At 31.5% G+C, this 22,553-nt stretch overlaps 1 protein-coding gene across 1 annotated transcript; it reads left to right on the top strand.

Annotated features, from left to right (window-relative positions):
- The first annotated feature begins 2,844 nt into the window (after positions 1-2,844).
- On the top strand, positions 2,845-17,934 carry CETN3 (centrin 3). The gene is made up of 5 exons (XM_081301935.1): positions 2,845-2,998; positions 4,892-5,027; positions 6,837-6,951; positions 12,653-12,844; positions 17,664-17,934. Exons 1-5 carry the CDS (start codon positions 2,982-2,984, stop codon positions 17,705-17,707), a joined length of 504 nt encoding a protein of 167 aa, XP_081158061.1. The 5' UTR covers positions 2,845-2,981; the 3' UTR covers positions 17,708-17,934.
- The last annotated feature ends 4,619 nt before the right edge of the window (positions 17,935-22,553 follow it).

A 22,553-nucleotide genomic window follows, 5' to 3' on the forward strand; every position in this document is an offset into this window, starting at 1 on the left:
TTATTTCTTTGATAATTTTCAGTCTTTCCAACATTTGCTGTTGTCTCTAGAATTCCTATTAGATATATGATAAATTACTCCTCTTTTTTTTCCAAAATGCCTACATTTTTGTTTGAATACTGTATGTTCTGGAATGTTTCCTCAATTGAATCACCTTACCATTCTATTATAATATTAACTTCTGCAAACACCTTTTTAATTTTGACAGTCTTTTCTTATTCTCTGACATTCCTGTTTCAGGGTAATGATTTTCCTGATACCATATTTTCTTGAGTATGTTTTAGGAAACTTATTTCCTGTTAAATTTATTTCTAGGAAGTTCACATTGCTATTATTAATCATTATATTTCATAAATATATTGATTTTGTATGATAATCAGCTGCTTTACTGAATTCTTTTATCAATTACAATACATTCTTTTATACTCTTGCTTCTTCCAGGTAATCATATCATTAATACATAATATAAATTTTATGTCATTTTTCTTGTCTTATTGCATCACTGATGAGAATTTCAAGAACAATATTGGTAATTGTTTTAATGATGTCTGAGGCAGAGCTGCTAATCTCATTTTTATTTTGTAATAGACGATCTGACTTTAAGGTGTAGCAGGGCACAATGTTCCAGATAGATTACTTCCCCACCATTCCTTTAAGAGGATATTCTGTTGAAAACATTTTAGTTTTACATTTTAAATCTATTTTCACCAGATTATTTGCCCATAAAAGGACTATAAACATCTCATAAATTCTAGTTTTAGAGACCAGATTTGAGAAAAAATTTTATTTTAAGTATTTCCTGTACCTGTATTATCTATCTTATTAGAATTGAATATTTGAATATTATTCAGTAAATTTTTAAAATTGAGATGATCTCCTTCATCTAGAATGATTAATAAATATTTTGAATTATCCTTGCACTATAAAAATAAACTTCACTTGATTATAGTAAAATACTCTTTTAAGACATTATCAAACTGATTTTGCTAAAGTCTACGGTTTTTTGCACATATGTTTACAAATAAACATCAAATATGAGCCTGGTATTGGAGATACCATGAGCCACATGCTATCTCTGTCATCACTGGGATTATAGTGAGAAATTTTAAATGCTTTTTTAGGATGCTGAAGGTTGTGTTACCTTCTAAAAATAAGCCCCCAAAGTTTCCATTTTCCATTTTCTCTGCTTTGAGATTAAAGAGCAAGAATTAACTGTTAAAGAGTTTTTAAAACTCCCCCATTAAATCTAAGTATGCTGGATAATTATAATTTGGTGTAAGTACTTTTAGCATTTTTTTTTCAGTTTTGTTATTTACCAAATCCAGTTTTCTATCTTCATTTGTTGTTTTCCTTGAAAAATTACTATTGTGTTTTGATAGTACATATTTGCTCATGAAATTGTGTAGTTAATAAATTTTAAACCTCCCTTTTAAATTACCAATTTTTACTGGCAATATTCTTTCTTATTACACATCACAGAAACCTATGAATTTTATCGATATTGGTAAGAAGTAGCTTAATATGAGAATATTTTATCATTTATTAATTTTATCATTCTTTTTAATTTTTTGTTGCTTTTTCAATAATCAGTTATTTTGTTCTTCCTTTCCAACTTCTTCAAGTACATGCTTGGTTTATTTTCATCCTTTCTTATTTAAGTAAAATTATTTTCTTCTAAAGCTTGATTTATATATTTTCAATATAATATTTCTCAATGTCATTACATTCTAGTGTATAATTGCAATCTATTTTCCTTTTAGACTCAGGTGATTAATAAGGTCTTTTAAAATTAAATATTTTATTTTTAGGGCTGCTATGCTTATATATTATTTTTTAGCTTCTATTTTATGATGTTTACTTGCCCAAATTCATCTCATCCTTCTATGACTAATATATCATTTCCTTCAAGAGGCCTCTGCCTGGCTGTGTTTTTCCTTCTCTTTATATACATCCTTTACACATAAAGTATTTGTTTATCCTTCCACTTTCTCTGACCCCCGCTCTCAGGCTATTTTATTCACTTCATGAAATTTGCTGTTTAGTTCATTTGTAAATTTTCCACAACAAGATTACATTCAATGCAACAAATATTGAGACCTATGCATCATAGGTACAAGGAATAGTATTAAATGGAAGATAGAAGTCTTTCAAGAAATTAAGCCAAATAGGTACTCAAGATAACATCTGTGTACAAATAGCTCACAGAAGTGGAAAATAAAGGACAGAAATGGTCAAACCCATTTCAAACTGTACTGAAGAGGAAAAAGGAAGGGATGGTTTGGGTACCACTTCACCGTAAATAGCCTAATAATCCAACCCAGTGACAATCCAAGTATATAGTCCATAGCACCTGCCTCAGAATCACTTGAACGGTAAGGGAAAAACAAATCCACACTTACTGAAATTAGAATGGAGAAAGGAGCATTTAGACCTGTGTTTTAAACAATTCCCCAGGACATAGGACATACAAAGTTTTGGACCAGTGCGAAGCCAATTTTCTCAGATCTCTTCCCCAGTTATCACTCCCTCCTTCTAGGGGGAGGGAGGCCTCCGGAAACTCTTCTTGTCCCCTCCCTCGGAGTTGTCCGCCTTGTCTCAAGTCACCCAACTTGGGTCTGCAGGTCTCCACACGCGGGGGCAGCCGCCGCCCGCCGCCCGCTCCACACGCGGAGAGTTGCAGGATGGTCCGGCAAAGGATTGCGGGAGGGAAAAGCATCAGGCCAACCTAATGGGTGGGAGGGGCAGCAGGAGAGCTGGGCAGAACGGTTTATTTGATTGACGCGAAATTCCTCCAATGAAAATGAAGGACTCGTGAAGCTTCCGCCCTACTGGGCAAAACATTTAGCAGCTTTCAACCAATCCAGCCGGTCCTAGAGGCCGCTGAGGTCGTTCGAGTCTGTTGAACGGCTTGTGGAAGTCGTGCTGCGTTGGGTAGGGGTTTAAAATCGTTCTTGAGAGGAACATCTCTGTCCGAAGAGAAAATGAGTTTAGCTCTGAGGTCGGTAATAAAGAGGCGGCAATGCCCACACCCCGAAGCCGGGCCCAAGGGCGGGTGTAGGGAAGGGAAGCCATTTGCAACCCAGGCTAGAAAGAGGTTGCAGTTTGGGACGAGCGAAAGGAACCTCGGCTAACCTGTCCGGACCCCTCACTCACGGGCCCAGGGGTCCCGCAGGTGATGAGCCCAGAGCTTTTTGGCGAAGGCGGTCATTTCTGACAGAGCGTTGGGCTTGCGTTGGCCCAGAAGATAGGTTTTGTTGCGAGCCAGGAGGGAGTGAAATATCGCGAGGTTTCTACCGGTGTTTGTGTGAAAAAAATCAGGCCCTGGAGGCTCCCTTCCTACCGTTCCCGGTGCCTGCTGTATATATAACCTCAGCTAACGTAATCACTCACCTTTGAATGTGGGAAAGAACATAAAAGCTTGGTGTACTCCGAGAGTCATGCTTTACTTGATAATTGGGGACCCATTTTAGTGACTTCGACTGGCATTCTCACCTAGATTTCCTTTTTGAATTTCTTGAGCTTTCATTCAATTCCAGTCTCTGACCCTCTGTATGTTGCCCTCTCGGTATTTAGAGGATGTACTTTATCCACAAAGTTATGCCATTCTAGAAACGTGCATTGCTGTGCTTAAAGGCAATCGTGGTCCCCATTGGCTGTGTTCACGTGTGTGTTCTGGACTTGGACTTTCTGAGTCTTGGGAAGGGAATGACTGACCCCAGGAATGCCCAGATTTGTGTAAAGTCAGGTCACTTGTAAAGGAAAATCAGCTTTATTATACTGTTCCTGCTGGTCACTTTCTAGCTATCTCGTCATTTTTTGGGGTGTTAAAGACCAAAATGACTTTGAAATGTAATTGGATAACACATTCGAATACTGTCAACTTTTTTTATATGTCAAAGTTTTACAGGATTCTTCCATGTTTTAAAACTTGTGCTTATACACGTGTTGCACCCTCATTTAAAAACTTGGACCACTTTATAAATTGGCAGCTCTTAAGGAATACATCTCTGATTTTAAATTTTGCTTTTTATTTTTTTTAAGCATTTCCAGAGTTTGTTAGGAGAAAGAAGTTTTAACATATAATTTACATGTTAAGTGAAAATTACTTTTCATATTCTTAAAAAATTAAGTGCAAATATTATATACTATGTTTTGGTCTCTAATATTTGTGATATCTTTTGGCCTATAAATACTCTGGTTGATTTGTTAATATCAGTGGAAGACATTACAAATAAAGTACCAAACTGTTAGAAAAACATAATCTAAAAACATTGTAAATTTAAAAATTTAGAGTGCCAAAATAATTTTATAAGTCATAGATAAATTACCTGGTTCTTTTTTAGGTAGAAATTTTAAGAACTTATTTAAAAGTACTATCAAAAGTAAATGAAGTATGTAGTTATTATCAATTATTAATTTCATTTGGAAACTTTTAAAATGATTTTATAGAATGTTGTGAATATGGTATGGGTGCTTTGGTTCTCAGGTAGTACAAGTGAGACTAAATGCATAGGAGGGAAGAGGGAAAGTTTGATATTATTTCTTTTAATAATAACCTGATATATAACTATTCAGTTTTGGGAATACAAATTATTAGCCCATAAGTCTAGCCTTTTAAGTTTGAAATAAGCAGTGCTTTGACTTATAGTGAAAATTTCTTTATGATTCTCCAAAATGTTTCCTTTTATGAAACTTGGAAAATTGGGCTCGGGTTGTGGCTCAGTGGTAGCACGCTTGCCTAGCATGTGTAAGGCACTGAGTTTGATTCTTAGCACCATATACAAATAAATAAAATAAATAAAGGTCTGAAATTTGGAAAATCACTCTGTAGCTAGTTTGCAAAATATATTTGGATTAAAGTGAATTAAAGGCTTTTCTTTCCATTTCATAGAAGTGAACTTGTAGTTGACAAAACAAAGAGAAAAAAAAGAAGAGAACTTTCTGAGGAACAGAAGCAAGAAATTAAAGATGCTTTTGAGCTATTTGATACAGACAAAGATGAAGCAATAGATTATCATGAATTAAAGGTAACTAAATTAAAATATTTTTCTATAAAATGATTTGCATTTTTGATAGCTTAATATATTTCTAAACAATTATTTTAATTAAACTGATTTTGGAATTATAAAGCCATTTTAAGCACTCACAAGTGCTGTAATAGAATGGAATCAATTCCCTAGCATAGCATTTAGAAAATCTTTTTCATTTAATTAATAAAATGAAATATATTTTAAATATAAAGTTATTTTAAAAGGCATTTTAAATATAAAAGTTTATTCCTATGGAAGGTGATTATTTTTCATTCACATAATTAAACCATTTCAGAACATGGAGTTTAAATAGTTCTTATCATATTCTTCTCCCAGTGTTTCTTTCTTTTGTGGGATGGGGATTACTCATACTTTTGAAATTAGAGGAACATTATAAGTTTTTGCATATTACCTTTGTTACATATTAGTAACAAAGTACCAACCTACTTTCTTTAGTGCAAACACTATAAATTGTTTGATACTTGATGTTGATGCACACTAATGGGGATAAATGTCAGTCTTGAGGCTTGGAATTATTTATAAAGATAAAATGGAAAATTGGTGTCTAGGGTTATAGGGGTATTAGAGAAGGATGGCATCTTGAGATTTTGAGTTTTCTTTAATGGATAGGTGAATATAAATGTGTACTTGGTAGTTTTAATTTTGGTAACTTTGTAAGGGATTTTTAAGTAGAAGAATTCCAGATAGGAATAGGAACTATACAGTGACATGATAGAACATATAAAAGCAATGATGAGTCCATAAGTCTAGCCTTTTCAATCCTGCAGTCCTCACTAACTCTCTTTTTCTAGTTGTTCTTTTTTCTTTTTTTTTTTTAATTTGGTAATTACCCACATTTATTCTATTCTTCCTTTATAATGTGTCTTCTGTTTGTTAGTATTGACTGTCTTGGTTTGGGACTCATTTCATAGCTGAATATTCCTACGTTGTTTCCCCACTTCTAGTTTGTCTTGTATACTACCATTAGATTTAGATCTTTCTTACATTTTCTTTCCATATTGTTCATTGCTGACAAACTTTTATGACTCCTTATTACACACTGTATAAAGGTTCAGATTCCTTTCTTTCTGTTGAATGCTTCCTATATTTCTATTACTATCTATTTTTCTCATTTGCTATCTGCTCTCATTTATTTGAACTCTTCTCCTTCTGATAAGGTAAATAGTTCTGTTCACCTCAAACCTATTCTTTATTTTAGTGAGTATTTTAATGCCACTCATCCTTTCTAAATGTCCCATTGCTACACTTTATCTATTCATAAGGGACAACTTGAACTCTCCAAGTAAGACTTTGTTAACCAGTAACATATTACTTCTTTCTGTTACTAGCAACAAAACTTCTCTTTCTGTTTCCTTCATTGTTAACCTCAGGATTCTGGACCACTTCTTTAGTAAATAGTCATTCAGGATTTGATGGTAATTCTTAATCCTTTTGTCTCTTCTCTTATATAACTTTCTAATACTTATGCCATGTCTTTTCTCTATTTTGATTCTAATTCCTTGAGAACAAATATGTTGTTGAAATTATACTTGTGTTAACTCAGTACATTGTAGAATATACAAACACTTGTTAGTCATATAAAAAAGTAAAATATAAAAGAAAAATATTTCTATTAAGTTTCAGTGGTGAAGAACAACTACATTAACACTGCTATTTTAGAGATATAAAACATTTAAAATAATTACATTTTATTAACATTATTTCTTAATATGTAAAATCTCAAGAATCAGAAATCACTTTTGTAAAGAATGCTTTATAATTTGCTTTTCCCTTTTAATCCAAAAGGTGGCAATGAGAGCCTTGGGGTTTGATGTAAAAAAAGCTGATGTACTAAAGATTCTTAAAGATTATGACCGAGAAGCCACAGGGAAAATCACCTTTGAAGATTTTAATGAAGTTGGTGTGTATTTTAATAATCTTTGTAACCGGCTATTGTTGGTAAATTATCTAATTAATACAAGATTTTTCCTTTTTTAAAATTCTCATGAATTTGAATTTAAATTCTTAAAATTCTCATGAATTCTCAAGAAGCAACATGATTATAGAATTTTGTTATTCAATGTTGGTGTATAATATAGCTCTTATCCAGGTTATCTTTTGGTGCTCCTTTTTTCCTGGTTTTCAAAGAAAACATATTTATAACTTTGCTGTGAGATTTATAGTTTTGTCTTCATTTTGTTCTAAAGATTCTATTGTTTTTTATGAAAAGAAGTTTTTCCAAGTAATGTGTATTTATTTTATGTTAAAACTAAAAGGGTGATCAAAAAATTATTTTCTCTCAGTAAAACAGAAAATTGGTATTCTGCTATGTGGAAAATATTTCCCAAAACCTTTTTGGTATGTGATTTTTGTTGGCAAAAAGGGAGAAAAGGAGACTTGTAGCAGTTAGTACCTTTGGCTGTAGATGAAGCACATGCCTTCAGGTTGACAGTTTATGAGGGACTATATAATTTGGATAGACTTGATTTCAGTGAATAAAGTCATCTGAGGGTGGGGAGAGGATTGTGGTAAGGGAAATAATTGGCTGACTGGAATTAGGAGAAAACATTTTGGAACTTCCAACTGAAGATAATGGACTTAATATAATTAAATTTTGTATAGTTGATTTTAGTGAATTATTTATAGCATACATAGATGAGGCTTTTTCAGAATGGGAGATTCTGGAAGGCCAGGACTTGGCTATTATAACTTAAATTGCCTAGAATGTTAAACATAGAATGTATAAATATTCAGGTTTATTTCAATTAAATTATTTTTTTAAACCAATGGTAACACTTTGTATGAGTCATAATACAAGCATATCATAGTTGTTTTCAGGTATTTAAAAAATTTGGAAACAAATGCAGTTGCGTGCGCACGCACACACACACATACACACACACACACAAACACACACACGACCCTTATTTTAAATATTCAGCAAGAAGCAACATGGGAAGCAAAAAGAAAAATAGATTCACAGTAGTTATTATTATTATTTTTTTCTTTTTCTGATTTGAAAGCTCAAACCAAAAGTGGTAGAGACTAAAGATAAATGATAAATCAAGAGAAAGAAACCACAACATAGAAGAGCATATGATTGTTTAGAGAGGCAGCTTATCCCTTTTGGGAACATATTTGTTTTTTTTCCCTCTAGCTTGTGAAAGTATTTACTCGAGAGGAATAGTGTCACCTTTCTTCTTCTGAAATAGATGTTCTTCTGAGGTTTATAATTGTAGTATTTCAAGTTTCAGCTTGAATCATTTATAGAAATAATGTGTTAGGATATTTGGAAATGATACTATCAGGAAAGAGCAATAATTCCTTTGGATGGATTACCTTGGAACCAGATTCCCTGGGTTCAGATGTTTGTTTTGTCACTTACTAGTTATAAAACTTGATAATTTTACTTCTCTGCATCTCATTTTCAATTGTAAAATGGGGATAGTTGTAATGTCTCATAAGGTTCCTGTGAGGTTTAGATAAGTCAGTAATATTTGAAGTGCTTAGAAAAGTACCTGACATATATAAGTGCTACTAAGTGTTTGCTATTATTATTTTTAAAAATAGATTTTGTTTCATTTAGTACCTAAAAATATATATGCATCACTGGGACATAAAGTGTATCCTATTTTGCATATATTTTTCTCATTGTCTTTTTCATAGATGCAGACTATTTTAAGCATTATTATTATCATTAATAATTTTATACATTATTTCATCTTAAATGAATACTTTTATTTTGCACCAGGGAATGAACCCAGGGGCAATTAACCACTGAGCCACATCCCCAGCCCTTTTTGTATTTTATTTTGAGACAGGATCTCCTAAGTTTTGCTTAGGGCCTTGCTAAATTGCTAATCTGGCCTTGAACTAGTGATTCTCCTGCCTCAGCCTCCCAAGCCACTGGGATTGCAGGCTTATGTTACTGTGTCTGACTAAATGAATACAATTTTAAAATTATAATTTTAATGGAGACCAGATGCCCATTTTGTCTCTATCTTTTCCTGACACCCTGTCAACAAAGCTGGGTTCCTTCTAGAATAAATAGCTATGGTAAAACTTAAGCTCTGACTCTCAAAGATCTCAACCTTTTGATGTGCTCAACACATATTTTGGCTATTTTAAGGCCACCTATTGAGTAGTAGTATCCAATAAAGCTTTATTACTGTTTGGGTATCAAACAATCAAGAACTATGTATAACACCCATTTGTTGATTACTTTTAACTAATAAGGGATCACAGATTAATTTGTTTTATGTTTTGTGACAAGTGACTCTAAATCAGTACATTTGAGTCTTAATTTTCTGTACTATTCCTTTAGATATTTCCCAATGAAGTCTGGCACTTAATTGGGTTATAATACTAGGGAAAAAAGCACTTAAGTATATTTAATCCGAGTTTAGAGTCAAGGCAGCCTGAGGCTAATGAGTGCAGTAGGTATTTTAGGAATTGCTGCCTTTAAGACAAATTGGATGTTTGTATTTCATCTGTTTTTGGCATATATTACTTATCATTTAATTGCCTATTTAGAATGGAATATTGTATTTTCATTATGCTTATTTGACAAACACTGAATTTTTTGGCATTATGTACTATACTGGTGTGAGGAAGGGGAATTAATGAAAAGTTACCAAGAGATTCTTCTTTTCAGATGCTTACAATTTACTACATCTTTGGTACTATGAGGTTAAGTATAATTTTGTCATGGGTGGGAATTGTTGAACTATAGCTCTTGGGACACATTTAATGGCACTCTGTACACTTCCAAATGCATTCTTTTATGTTGCTTTTCTGCTAACATAGCAGTTTTGACAGAGACCTTATAGTCCCCTGCAAAGCATAAAATATTTGCAATCTGTCCTTTTACAGGAAAGATTCCTCTGGATGAGGAATTGAAGATGATTTTCTAGAGGGGACTTCTAATTTAGGCCTTTAGAATGTGAATAAGATCTCCAAGGAGAAGTTTGCAGGAGTAGAGAAAAGGCATCATAGGCATACAAAACAACAACAAAAAATGATACTGAAACTATTGCAGTTTGGGAAACTTCAGTTAGTGCCCTTGGCTAAAGATTGGGAAATGACTGGGAAAGTAGGCTTGGGCCAGATTAGTAAAGTATGGCATAATATTGATTTCTGACTTTAGTTAACAAAGCATCATTAACAATTTTTAAGGAATGGGATATGATGTGTTTTAGAAAGATAACTGATGAAAATATAGTAGATGATTTGGAAGAAAAAGATTGTAGACAGAAAGTACTAGACTTTTTATCCTGATGATGAGGAGGATAAAAAGGAAAGGGTTATATTTAAAAGTTTTTAAAAAAACCTTCAGAAATACAAGAGCTAATCATTGATGATGATTATGGGAATATAATTTAGATATTTGAAGTAGGGGAAACTAGCTGTTAATGATGATTTTGGGGGCCTGGTGGACTGGGATTCAACAAGGAGCTACTGTGGGGATCATGGAAGGAGTTTGGAGTACAGCATGCTGACCTTAAGTGAGTGTGATATGTTTGGACAGAGCCTTTGAAAAGGCAATGAGAAATATAGTTGATATTTCAACCATGACCTTTAGTCATTTTTTTATTTACTTTTAATGTAATATTTTTTAATTTGCTGTATTCTAAAATGATTTTTATGTGGGTAAGGTCTAATTATTTTGATGAAGTACATTTCTGATAGTGTAGTGAAATCATTTGAAAATAGACACATGGACAGAAATTTGGTATTCTGTAAAATAAATGAAACTTATCTTAATTGCCTGTATGACAATTGGCTTATTTCATTGAAAAAAATGTTCTTATAATTAAATTTTAGTTTATAGAACAGGAAAAGAATGTGAAAGCATGGAGGATAGTCACTATAAAATTATATGCTAATGTTTTAGCTGTTCGGAATTATGGGCATTTTAATTCCTAAGAAATTTTTATTCTAAGAGAGTATTGATACAAGACTATATAGACACATAAATCTGAAATAACTAACACAAAGTACTAGTGGGATAAGAATTTGTACATCTTGGAGCCCCATCTGTTCCCCAGATCACCCTGTTGCTTCTTTAAGTACATTAATACTTTTTTGCAAGCTGCTTTTTTGGTTCACCTGTCATGTTAATTATTTAATTGGTGAAGAAAATTTCTTAACACTTTTTTTTTTCCTTGTCCTGCTTTTTTGTTGGGACTAAATTCAAAATAAGTTGAGTATGAGCCATAGAGTTAAGTGTGGTATTTTATTTTGGTGTTATGGCTGTATATATGCCAATTCCTTTTTGACTGAATATTTATGAGCTTTGATGATTTGCATACTTATAGTAATATACTTCAATTAGTTACTTGGAAGCCTATTTGGATAAAATTAATGGATTAAAGTATTGAATATATGTATAGATGACAACATCAGCTTCAATAGGTGCTTGTTCAACTAAATACAGATGAAGCAGCAGCAAAACAACTTGTTGAGAACTTGGATTGTATTTTTTCATTTGGGGTTCATTTAAATGTTCTAGTATTTCCTATCTACAAGCAGTTGCAATTTTCTAAAGATTCTAAAAGTCTCAACAGGACTAAGTTACTTTTAATGGTATAATGAAAATCATATAAATAACCTTTTCTTACAGAGATAGAATAGCATATAGAATAACTTCATAAGTGTTTATTTGCATATTTTCAGAATTTTATCTAGTAACTTAAAAAAATTATAACACAGATTTTCAGTTCAGTTTTCATTATTGTGGCTATTTTTTGAAGACAGAAAGTGTGGAAAATATTTAAGCTGACTGTATTGTTATATATGATTACATTTAGTATGTTAAAGTAAACTATTACTGTTAAGGTCTGAAATCACATTTATTTTCAGCAAGTTGAGAGTTATTACACTGAACAAATTGGATATGACTTTAGGGAGACCTCCTTTTCAGAGGGTTTTAGTTTTTCTTTTAAATATAGCTTTCTTACTATAATCAGATTTAATCCTTTTAACTTACTTCTCACATTTTGGAAAACCAAAAGTTTCTTCTACTCATGAAGATGTTAGTTGAATTTTCATCTACTGTCCAAGATTATACCTCTATCAATGATGGCAGTGCTTTTTGTTAACTCCTCAGGTCTTGTGTTGTTGTTTGTTTTTAAGTTAGATTAAATTTGATGAAGAATAAATGTATTAAGTTTAGTTAACAGATGGCATTTATCTAGTTAGCTCTAAATATTTTCTTGATATTTCTTTATAGAAGTAGGCTATAAACTAGATTTATTTTTGCTTGATGTCAGTGGAACCTAGTGTAATTCTTAGTTCAATAGTAGACATTAAATAAATAAGGTATATATGTAGTCCTTTTTATTTTTTGCATTTTTGTGATATACATAGTTTTGCATACCCTTATAATAAGATAAATTGTTGACATTTAAAATCTAAAATATAGATTTGATTTTTCTAATTTCAAGCTTATTTATGAATTTTATGAATCTAATTTGATATTTTATTTATAACTATATTAGACTAAATGTTGACAGATTTGCAGCTTTTCTTCTTATTTAATATTTAGTTGATTTCAAATACGAATGCTTTTGTGATTATGCAGGTTTTGTTTAAAATATATATATATATTTTTTTAACTGTAGTGACAGACTGGATATTGGAAAGAGATCCACATGAAGAAATACTGAAGGCATTTAAACTATTTGATGATGATGATTCAGGTAAAATAAGCTTGAGGAATTTGCGACGAGTTGCAAGAGAATTGGGTGAAAATATGAGTGATGAAGAACTTCGGGCTATGATAGAAGAGTTTGATAAAGATGGTGATGGAGAAAGTAAGTTTTGCATAAAACCCATTTTCCAAGTATCCTTAATATCATACATACACTAAATTTTTCTAAAACTAAGTGACTTTCAAGACCCTTTACAAACTTATCATTTCTTTCTTTCTTGAGACAAGATGTCAAGGTGTTGCCCAAAGTGGGCAACTCCTGGGCTCAAATAATCCCCTGCCTCAGCCTCTCAAGTAGCTAGAACTGCAGTTATGAGCTACTGTGCCTTGCTCTAAACAGTCACTTTTTATTCAGTGTGTTATTCATCTTGTAATATCATATTTTTGCTTAACTATTTGGCAAATTCAATTTAAAATGAAGCAGATCTTTAAAACCTACTGTACAGATTTTAATATGAAGTTCCATACTTCAAGAAGTAGTTTAGTTTTCTCTGAAGATAAAACATCACCAAAATTTTAACCACTCAGTAAAATTTTATACTTTAATGCTTTTTCCCTCAACCTGCATGCATTTCTAAACTAAGTTATATTTATTTTACTGTTCGAATGTTTTTAATCTGTCTTTCCCTTGTTCACTGCTGCTGTCCTAATTCACACACTGATTTCTTCTTAGCAATTTTGTAATAGCCTTATTTATGCTTTGCTTGGCTACCTATTAGGAGCAGTGTTCTGTGTGCTGACTAGTGCTATACAATGAAACAGGCAGATGTGGTTCCTGCCCTTACTTTGCTGTCTTTTACAGCCTTCTAATTGCACTCGGTGTACATAAATCTCAAATCTTTCTTCTTCAGTCTATTGATAGCATTATTTTCCTAAAATACAGGTTTGATGATACCATTTCTGTGTTTAAACGTTTTAATGGTTCTTCATTGCCCACAGAGTAAAGTATAAAGCCTTCTATGATCTGTCCCACTTTAAGTAACTAGTTTTATTTCCCACTGTATTCTTCCACTTTTCTACTTTAGCTCTCACCTCCTGTATGTACACACTTTGACAGGATACTCTGTATCCTTTTTTGTGCAGTGCCTTTCATCATGCTGTTCCTTAATCTTAGAGTGCTCTAATTTGCCAATTTCTGTCTGCTAAAATGTTATTCATTTTACTGGGTACATTTTAAACACTAGCTTTTCCTCAAAAAACCTCCCCTAATGGTGTGTTTGAATTGAGTCTTCCATTGAGACTCATAGCATTTACAAGAACAAATTGCTTTGATACTTTCATGTATTTAATATGGATTTTTTTGTTTGCGAACTAAATTTGGTTAGAGGTATAAACTATTTTTTTGTATTTTAAACTGCTAAAGATCATACTATTTTGCTGCTTCTTTTGTGGACTTTAGTAATTGCTTTTGTGAATTTTCATGCTGTCTAGTTTTTAAGGACAATGAATTTTTAAAAACTTATATATAAAAATCAAAATAAATATGATGTATGTGGAGTTGCTACAAGATAGACATAAAGCTGTGATAATGGTATAATATCATATCCTGATCTCCCTAAATAAACATAGTACATATCTTTTTGGAAAAAAGAAAGCACCATTTCAAAAGATGCTGTGCACCATATTTTAAATAATGATGATTATTGCTAACATTTATTTAGAAGTTAGATTTATGCTTCAAGTGTAAAATCTTTGAATTATAAAACACATCTGTGTTTCAGATTATTAATTATGTTGCCTAGTTTTCATAATAACTTTTGTAAAATATAATATTATACCTTTACATGCATAGGATAGATGCATGAATAATAAATGAAGAAGCTAAATCTTTGAGAGATTAATAGCCTACCCAAGGTTATCACAAAGCTAATACATGACAGAACTGGAACTGAAACTCAGATCTCCTTAATAACAAAGAATGTGCTTTTATATATAATACTTTATGCATCTTGTGCTGTAAAACAGAGTGTTGACTAGATTTCTATGTTTATGGAGTTTTAGAAATGACATACTATTATAGGAAGCAATCTATCAACTGGTACTTCTGATGCTAAACTTTATTTTTATCCTTTTTAAAGACAGATGTTCTTTAAGGTATTTATTCTGTTTATTTATTCTCTGTAATTCTCTAAAATTCTTATTATAAGTAACTTGTAATAAGATTTACTCTGTGAAATGATTGAGTTATGAAAATTTTCTTGAAGGCAGCAGTGTGGAAGAAAATAAAGCCATCACTTGCTTGATTCAATAAATATTTTTGTCAAATGCTTGTTTTATGCTAGATTTATGAGACATTGTTGATAGAAGTTATAAAGTTAAATGTACAAAGGTAGCACTGATTCTCTTCTAATTGTCTGAAAGGCTGTTAGTAAAGTATCTGATTCCTCTAGCTTCTTTCTTTAAGTTTTCAGGTATGGAATAGCTTAAAATACTTTGAAGGGCTATCATACTCTAAAAGTATATATGTATAAATAATATAAACTTAAGTGTGTGTGATGAAACTTAATTTAAAACTTAAGTAGCAGAACAAGAATTTTGTAGATTTTGAATATTTTAATCATGACTCTGTTATACTGTTACAATGATATATAGTAAATTCATGTAAGAGTGTTCTTATTATGTTCTTTTTCTTAAGAACATACAGTCTTGCTACCTGTTGGTCTAGATGCCTCAGTCTATGTTTACTAAATCAGGGGTTCTTAAAAGGAGGCCAATACTGATTAAATTTTGAAAAGTTTTTATATATTTGAACTTTTAAATATTTATTGGGGGGACATAAGGGTCATAGCTTTCACAAGATATTCAAATGTGGTTATTTAGTTCCATAATTTAAAGATCACTACTCCAATTTCTAAGATCCTTGAAGGTAGTGTGAGAATGTTACAGAGTTTGTTCTCACCACATATGTTACAGTGCCTTGTAAATGTTTAATACTGAATACATAGATTCCTGGTTTTCTATCGGATTCTGAACAACTCTTTCTCCTTCACTTGAAGTTTCTTTTTGCTAGGTATGCATTATTCTTTTTCTGTTACTGTATTTCTGATGGTATTATTCTACTTTTGCTCTTCTTCCACCTCTTTCAAATTCCTTTTTATTTCAAAGCTCAAATAATGGTTTGCTTTTACCTAATTTCTGTCATTAATAATGATTTTTTCCTTCTATAATAGATATTTTTTTAACACTGGTCTGTATTTTAATAATAGGTCATATTTTATGTTAGTAACATGTATTCTCTGTTTAAGGTATAAAACCTAATTGACATAGTTATTGAAACTGGTTTTCAATGTGATTTCTGCAACTAGTATATTCTTATTTATTTATTTTAATTAGGTATACATGACAGCAGAATGCATTTTGATTCATTGTACACAACTGCAACACAACTTTGGAACTAGTATATTCTTTTTATTCCTGATGTACATGGTTGTTTCCTCAACATTTTTAATTGGTTAATTTTTCTAACTTTTTATTATGTATATTCTCAAACAGAAAATTGTTTAATTATTACAATGAATACCCCTGTACACCTGCCTAGATTCAGTAATTAATATTTTACTGTATTTGCTTTATCCATGAAATGTTTTTTGAACCACTTGAAAATTTTTACTATATCCATATGTCAAAAATGTCTCCCCAATATTTTAACATTATTAAGAATAAGGATTATTACTAAGAATAAGAATAACATTAATAAGAATAAGGATATAGTTTTGCACCTCAGACAATTAACAATAATTTTATAGTATTATTTATTATCTTTCTCACTTCAATTTAGATATATTACAAAGTAAGAACCTTAGTGTCTGTTTTGATTTATTATATAACATTTAGTGTGGTGTTGGCGTTCTCTAGACACTTAAAAATGTCTGATTTAATTCAGTGTTTTTATATTTTGTCATTGAGGATTTTTAGAATTAGAAACAATCTAAAAACATCATCTGATTTTCATTATATTCAGATGAAGAAAATGAGATGAGGAACTATTCTTGGCAGAGGTATAACTAGAAGTCAGATTTTTTATTTCTCAGTGTAGTTTTTTTTTAACTATTATTAAAATTATCAATATTAGTTTGTGGTTTAAGCGATGTTAAGTCTTGGAGCCATAAACTCATAAACTCACCTGTTAGATACAGAACATTATTTTCTGAACATTTTTATTAATTTGGGTTTGCATGTATATACTGTGTTTTTAAAATTATATTTAATAAGATTATCTGATTTCCTGTTTATTTCTAGTTTATTTCTTAAATAATATGCCCTATAAACTGGAGATTCTTACTGACATTGGTAAACTTACAAGTAGTTGTTATCAGTGGATTTCCCCCCCTACATTTACATCTATATTTTATAGTTGCTATATTTCTTTGATAATTAAGATGAAATCTGTATTTTTCAAATTGCCATTTCTGTTGATACTTTTGAGGTGTGGTGACCTGGTTTCAGTTATTTTTTTCTTTAAAATAAACTTTTGAAAGTTCAAGAAGAACAATTTGAGTTTTTAAAAATTTAATTTTCATTCTTTAGAATTCTACTTATTTACATGCATGATATGTTTAAGCTTATTTGTGAAGGAAGGGTTTGCTAAGTGAACTAGTAGAATAAAGATTATAAAAAGGAGTTGTTTAACCATTTAAGAAATTTAAAATGTCATGTTTTTGAACTGTTTTATCAAGTGTATACAAATGCTTTGACTGTGATACTGTCTAAGTAACACATAATATACTGTCTTTTCCCTGGTTAATATTATAGAATACTAATTTAGAATGATTATCATATGTATTTTCATATTCATAAAGTTCATCAACTTACTATAATTTTGTATAATATAAAATTTAAAAATTAGTATAAAATGATTGTTGTAATATTTGCTGAACAAATAAGGTATCTATTTCTGACTTTTATTTTCTTTCTTACTACAGTAAATCAAGAGGAGTTCATTGCTATCATGACTGGTGATATTTAAAGAATTACAAGGATAAACACTAAGAATGTTGAAGTTACCATATTATATTCTACTTTTTTTGTGCCTGGAGCAATGTTAAAAAAGAAACCTACTTAAGTTCTTATTCCCAGAAGGACCAACATTAAGCATCTTCTGTATTTATGTTTTATTGTTAACTTTCTTTGTATGAGCATTGTTTAACTTTGTATTCATAATATAGGTTTCTATAAAATTTTTAAAAAATCAAATCGTGGTACATATTCTTTGCAGATTTTTTTAAATTTAACATTAGTCATTTCTTTTGGTGTACACTTTTTTTAGACTTTCATTAATAAATGTTTATTTATTAGTATTCTAAAGTTTAAAAATTTTCTATTTTACTTTGCTTTCTAAAATCTTTTAACCCTTTTAATAGAATATTCTAAAATCTTTTTATATTTTTACTGGTTTCTAAAACAAAGATTGAAATACAAATAGTGATAGAATAATACCTTTATTTCCATCACAAAGATCTCATCAAATTTTACATTCTGTTTCAATATTAGATGACTCAACATAGGCCTCATTTTTTTTTTAGAGTCATGCCTTTCTAGTTAGAGGGACTAAACATTGTGTATATGGATTTGACCTGTTTAACTTTGTGTTCTTGAACTCCTTTGGCATGTTAACATAGAATGAAAGTTAAATCTGAATATTTCTTCCTTAACCTAATTGAGTAAGAAAAGTTTGAATCACCTAACTTCATAAAAAAGTGAAAGATTTAAATTTTGATCATTTAGAAAATATGAAAATATAAAATAGTAAGCTACAGAAATAATTAAAGGTTATGTTTAACGAAAATAAAGGAACATTCTGTGATTCACCAGGAAACAGTAGATAGACTTTTTCCAAGTATTGGCTCTTCTGCCTTGTAAAAGTTCATTAGGGGGAAACAAATGACTACAGAAGATAGGTCATAGAAAAGTGGTACCCATTCCAGGCCTTCACTAATATGTTTCCTGATTATGTGGGCTTTCTTAGGAAGAAAGTTGGGTTGTCTATTTCAGTGACCTTTCTTTAAACTTCAAGTTTTATATTTAATATAATTTGAGGTACTTTTAAATGCTGTGAGCCTCCTAGAGTATTGTATTAAGAGTTAGCCATTAGAAATTTAATAGAAAACTAGTAGGGATTACTAGAACAGTGAATGCTATTTCAAAGAATTCTCTGGGAACAAGTTAATTGTTCACCTTGAATAGAAAATTTGAATGTGAAATCAGTGTTCATAATAATAATCATTGATTCAGAGCAACAAATAGAAATTTAAAAATTTGTACTACTTGTACTGATGATTGCCTTCTGTGTCTTGATCATGAAATATATTGATTTCCAGGAAAGTGAAAAATAAAACATTAAAGTAAGTCTAGACTTGCTAGTCTATCACTTTATTGGAACAATACCTTTTTTGTTCCCTCCTACTTAAAGAGATATCTTCTTTGTTTTTAATATAAATACTTTCTTTCCCTGGGATGCCAGTAGTTCTGTTTTTATGGTGGGCTAGGGAAGAATGCTCACTGTTCATGTTTGTGTAACCTTTGTCTTATAGTAGAATATGAATTATTTGTCCATTTCTTCTAGTGTTAATAATCAGTAATGTAGAGTTGAAAGGCTTATAAAGTTGGATAGTAGAGGTGCCAGTATGAAGAAAGAGTGTTTTCTGTAAAAAAAAAAAAAAAAAAAAAAAAAAATAAGGAAGGGGCTGGGGTTGTAGCTCAGTGGTAGAGCCCTTGCCTAGCACACATGAGGCACTGAGTTCGATCCTCAACACCACATAAAAATAAATGAAAAATAATGGGGGGAGTGGATATTAGTCACATTTATCTTTAAAATCACAACCACACTTATCATTCAATTGTATTTCATGATATGAAAAAACATATATTTTCTGCTAAACTTCCCTAGCTCTTTGCTGCTATACTTCCTGGTGAGCTTTGCTAGCTTGAAATTTATCAGCTAAGATCTTTTCCTTCACTTTTGTTGTAAGCCAGTAGAGCTTGTTTTCTAAAGAAGTTATGTAATTACTAGTAGCTCTTAGTATTTATAGTTGTCTGGGTAGGTAGTTGATATGGGGAGGATATAGAAAACAGTTTGTTAAGCATTTACTATATGGTAGTGTAAAAGAGTAGAAAAAACTTTTCCTACACTTAGTTTTTATTTCTGACATCAGATTTTCTAGTGGACATCAAGTGGCAATTTATAATTCAACTAAGTTCTGACACTGTCTCCAAAAGGTAGTGTCAGATCCAGCAGTTTAAGGACTTGGTTCCACAAAATTGCATCATGCTTCAGATGGAAATCACAAGCTTGAGGTTGTGACCTATGCTTCTGACCCATGAGCAGCTATAATTTAGAAGTTCCTGCTGCCTACTCCTTGGGTTAATTAATTTGCTAGGATGGTTCTCAAAACTGGGAAACACTTATGTTACTGGCCATTATAAAGGATATTTAAAAGGATACAAGTAACCAGCCAAATGAAGAGATAAAAGGACACATTTATGGGATAAAGGGGAGCTTCTAGCCCCATTCCAGGCATACTATCCTTCAAGCACCTCTAAGTGATAGGTATTTTGGAAGCTCTCTGACCCTGGGTTTTTATGAAGCCTTCATGAAGTAGACATGATTGATTACATTGTTGACCTTTGGTGGTCAAAGGAACCTTCAGCCCCATTCCCTTCTCTGGAGGTGGTTGTGGGAGTGGCACACTTCCTGTCCTCCAATCACATGGTTCATTCTCATGGTACTATAATTGGAATGAATATTGCTCTGGGAGGCTGACAAGAACAAGCAAACTGGAAATAGCATGATTCTTTCTCTCTCTTCTTGCTTTCCTAGTTCTGTCCTCTGTTCCTTCTATTAGTGGAGCCTAATAAAAATTCAGCTGGCAAAGGAGAAATATAATTTTGACAGTCCCAACTCTAGTCATGTTGGAGTGTAGAAAAGAGATCTATGCTATGGGGAGAAAGTAGCTTGGTAACCAGCACTGCTGACCATAGATTTTATTATTGGAAAATTTGAAAATGAAGCTGCTTGGTGTAGGTGAGCTATAATTTACAGTGGGTCAACAGGTGTAAATCAGAACTGTCCCAGCAAACCAGGTTATATGATCCCTTGATCTTTGTGAATCACTTTTATTTGAGAAGTTATGTTTTATTATTAATAACCTCTTAGGATAGATACTGTTGGATTGTCTTTTATGCAAAATAAAAACAAAACAAAAAACCACCACAAAAAAACACCAAAGTTTAGAAGGCTTAACCAAGGGAATAGGCAATAACTGAGTTGGAATTTGCACGCTTTCTTATTTTAGTGTACTCAAAACCACTAGGTGATACTTCTTCTTACAGTGATTTTTATAGATTCTCTTAAGATGTAATGGATGAGACCTTTAAAACCACAAAACATAAAAGAGAATTTGAGATTCAGAAGCTCAGCAGCAAAAACATTTATTAAACATTTATGCTCAATTTAGCAGGGCATTGTATTATGTGTTATTCCTTGTGAGTAAATGTTTGGTGTCAGACCTCTGGAAGTTTATAAACTTGGATAGACTATATTTTTACATTCATGTAGACAACATTGAAAAAATAAAATACATTAATTTAAGATAATTAAAATTGCAGTTTTAAATATTGAGAAAGTACATATTATTGAGTAGTAAAGACTTAAAGTTTTCATTTTGAGGATACAATTTAGGAAAGTATTTTTTTTTCATATTAATATTCCTGAGAAGGTTTTATCCTAGGAATTGCTTGAAATGAAGGGAACTCTGGGTTTAGGAGAATGATTGGTAAAAGTTATATGGGAATGTCTTTAAGGTAGTAAGCAGAGAGGAGAAGGGAGCAAAGTTTATGAACCTGGACCTGATAGTCCTAAAACAAAGCTCTTGTAGGTTTCAGTGGAGCTGTGGTGGGGCGGGGTGGAGGGGGAGGGTGATGGTGGTGATCAGTAAATGTCATTTTAATAGTAGGATTATAAATTGTTCAGAATTTGGGAAGCAGAAAATCTCAGCGAAATGTGGCAGTCATCTGGGTAAAAGCTTAGTTGAATGTTGGAGATCTTTGTTAAATAGCCTAGGTTCACCCATTCTAGTAGAATAGACTTTCAGTTGGAATAGGTAATTTGTTTACGTTTCCTATTCTGAATTCAGTACATCATATAGTTAAAGCATTTATTAAAATCTTCATCCTCAATAGTATGAAAAATTGACAAGAAGGATCTAAAACTAGAAAAGTCTAGTTTATCAGAGATATGTGGAAGGTGAAGTTACCTCTATGAGATATACTCTAAATATTAGGTGTAATTATTAATAATCTATTGTTTATAAAATCCAGCTTATCTTTTTTATTAGAACTTTGGAAAGCTATATGTTTGTACTGTTCTAAGAATATATAAAATATTTTTTCATGAAATGATGATTTTAGGAAGATTACTGACATTTTTTAGACTCAAAGATCAGCAGGGTTACCTTCACTTTATACTTAATTTAAAATGTTTTAAAATAGATTTTCTTTATTCCATTATAAAATATATTGGGGATACTTAATAGGATCCCTGGAGTCCGACATTTCCATTTCTGATTTTAATATGCTTGTAACATTTGTCCAACACACTACTGTGTTCTCTGAAAAGAGTGATCATTTTCTCTGTATGGTATTACCATAGACTGCCTATCCCCAGGGCCTTCCAAAAAGTTCATGTAAAATCTGACAGCAAAGAAACATATACTGTTGTGGGACATAAATTCTCGTGACTTATTGATGAAAATGTATTTCTGATGGATAGCTTTTTAGAGTAAAAACCACTCAATATACATCAACTAAATGCTAAG

This window comes from Spermophilus citellus (assembly GCF_964194105.1).
Source record: "Spermophilus citellus genome assembly, chromosome: 1".
NCBI lineage: Eukaryota > Metazoa > Chordata > Mammalia > Rodentia > Sciuridae > Spermophilus > Spermophilus citellus.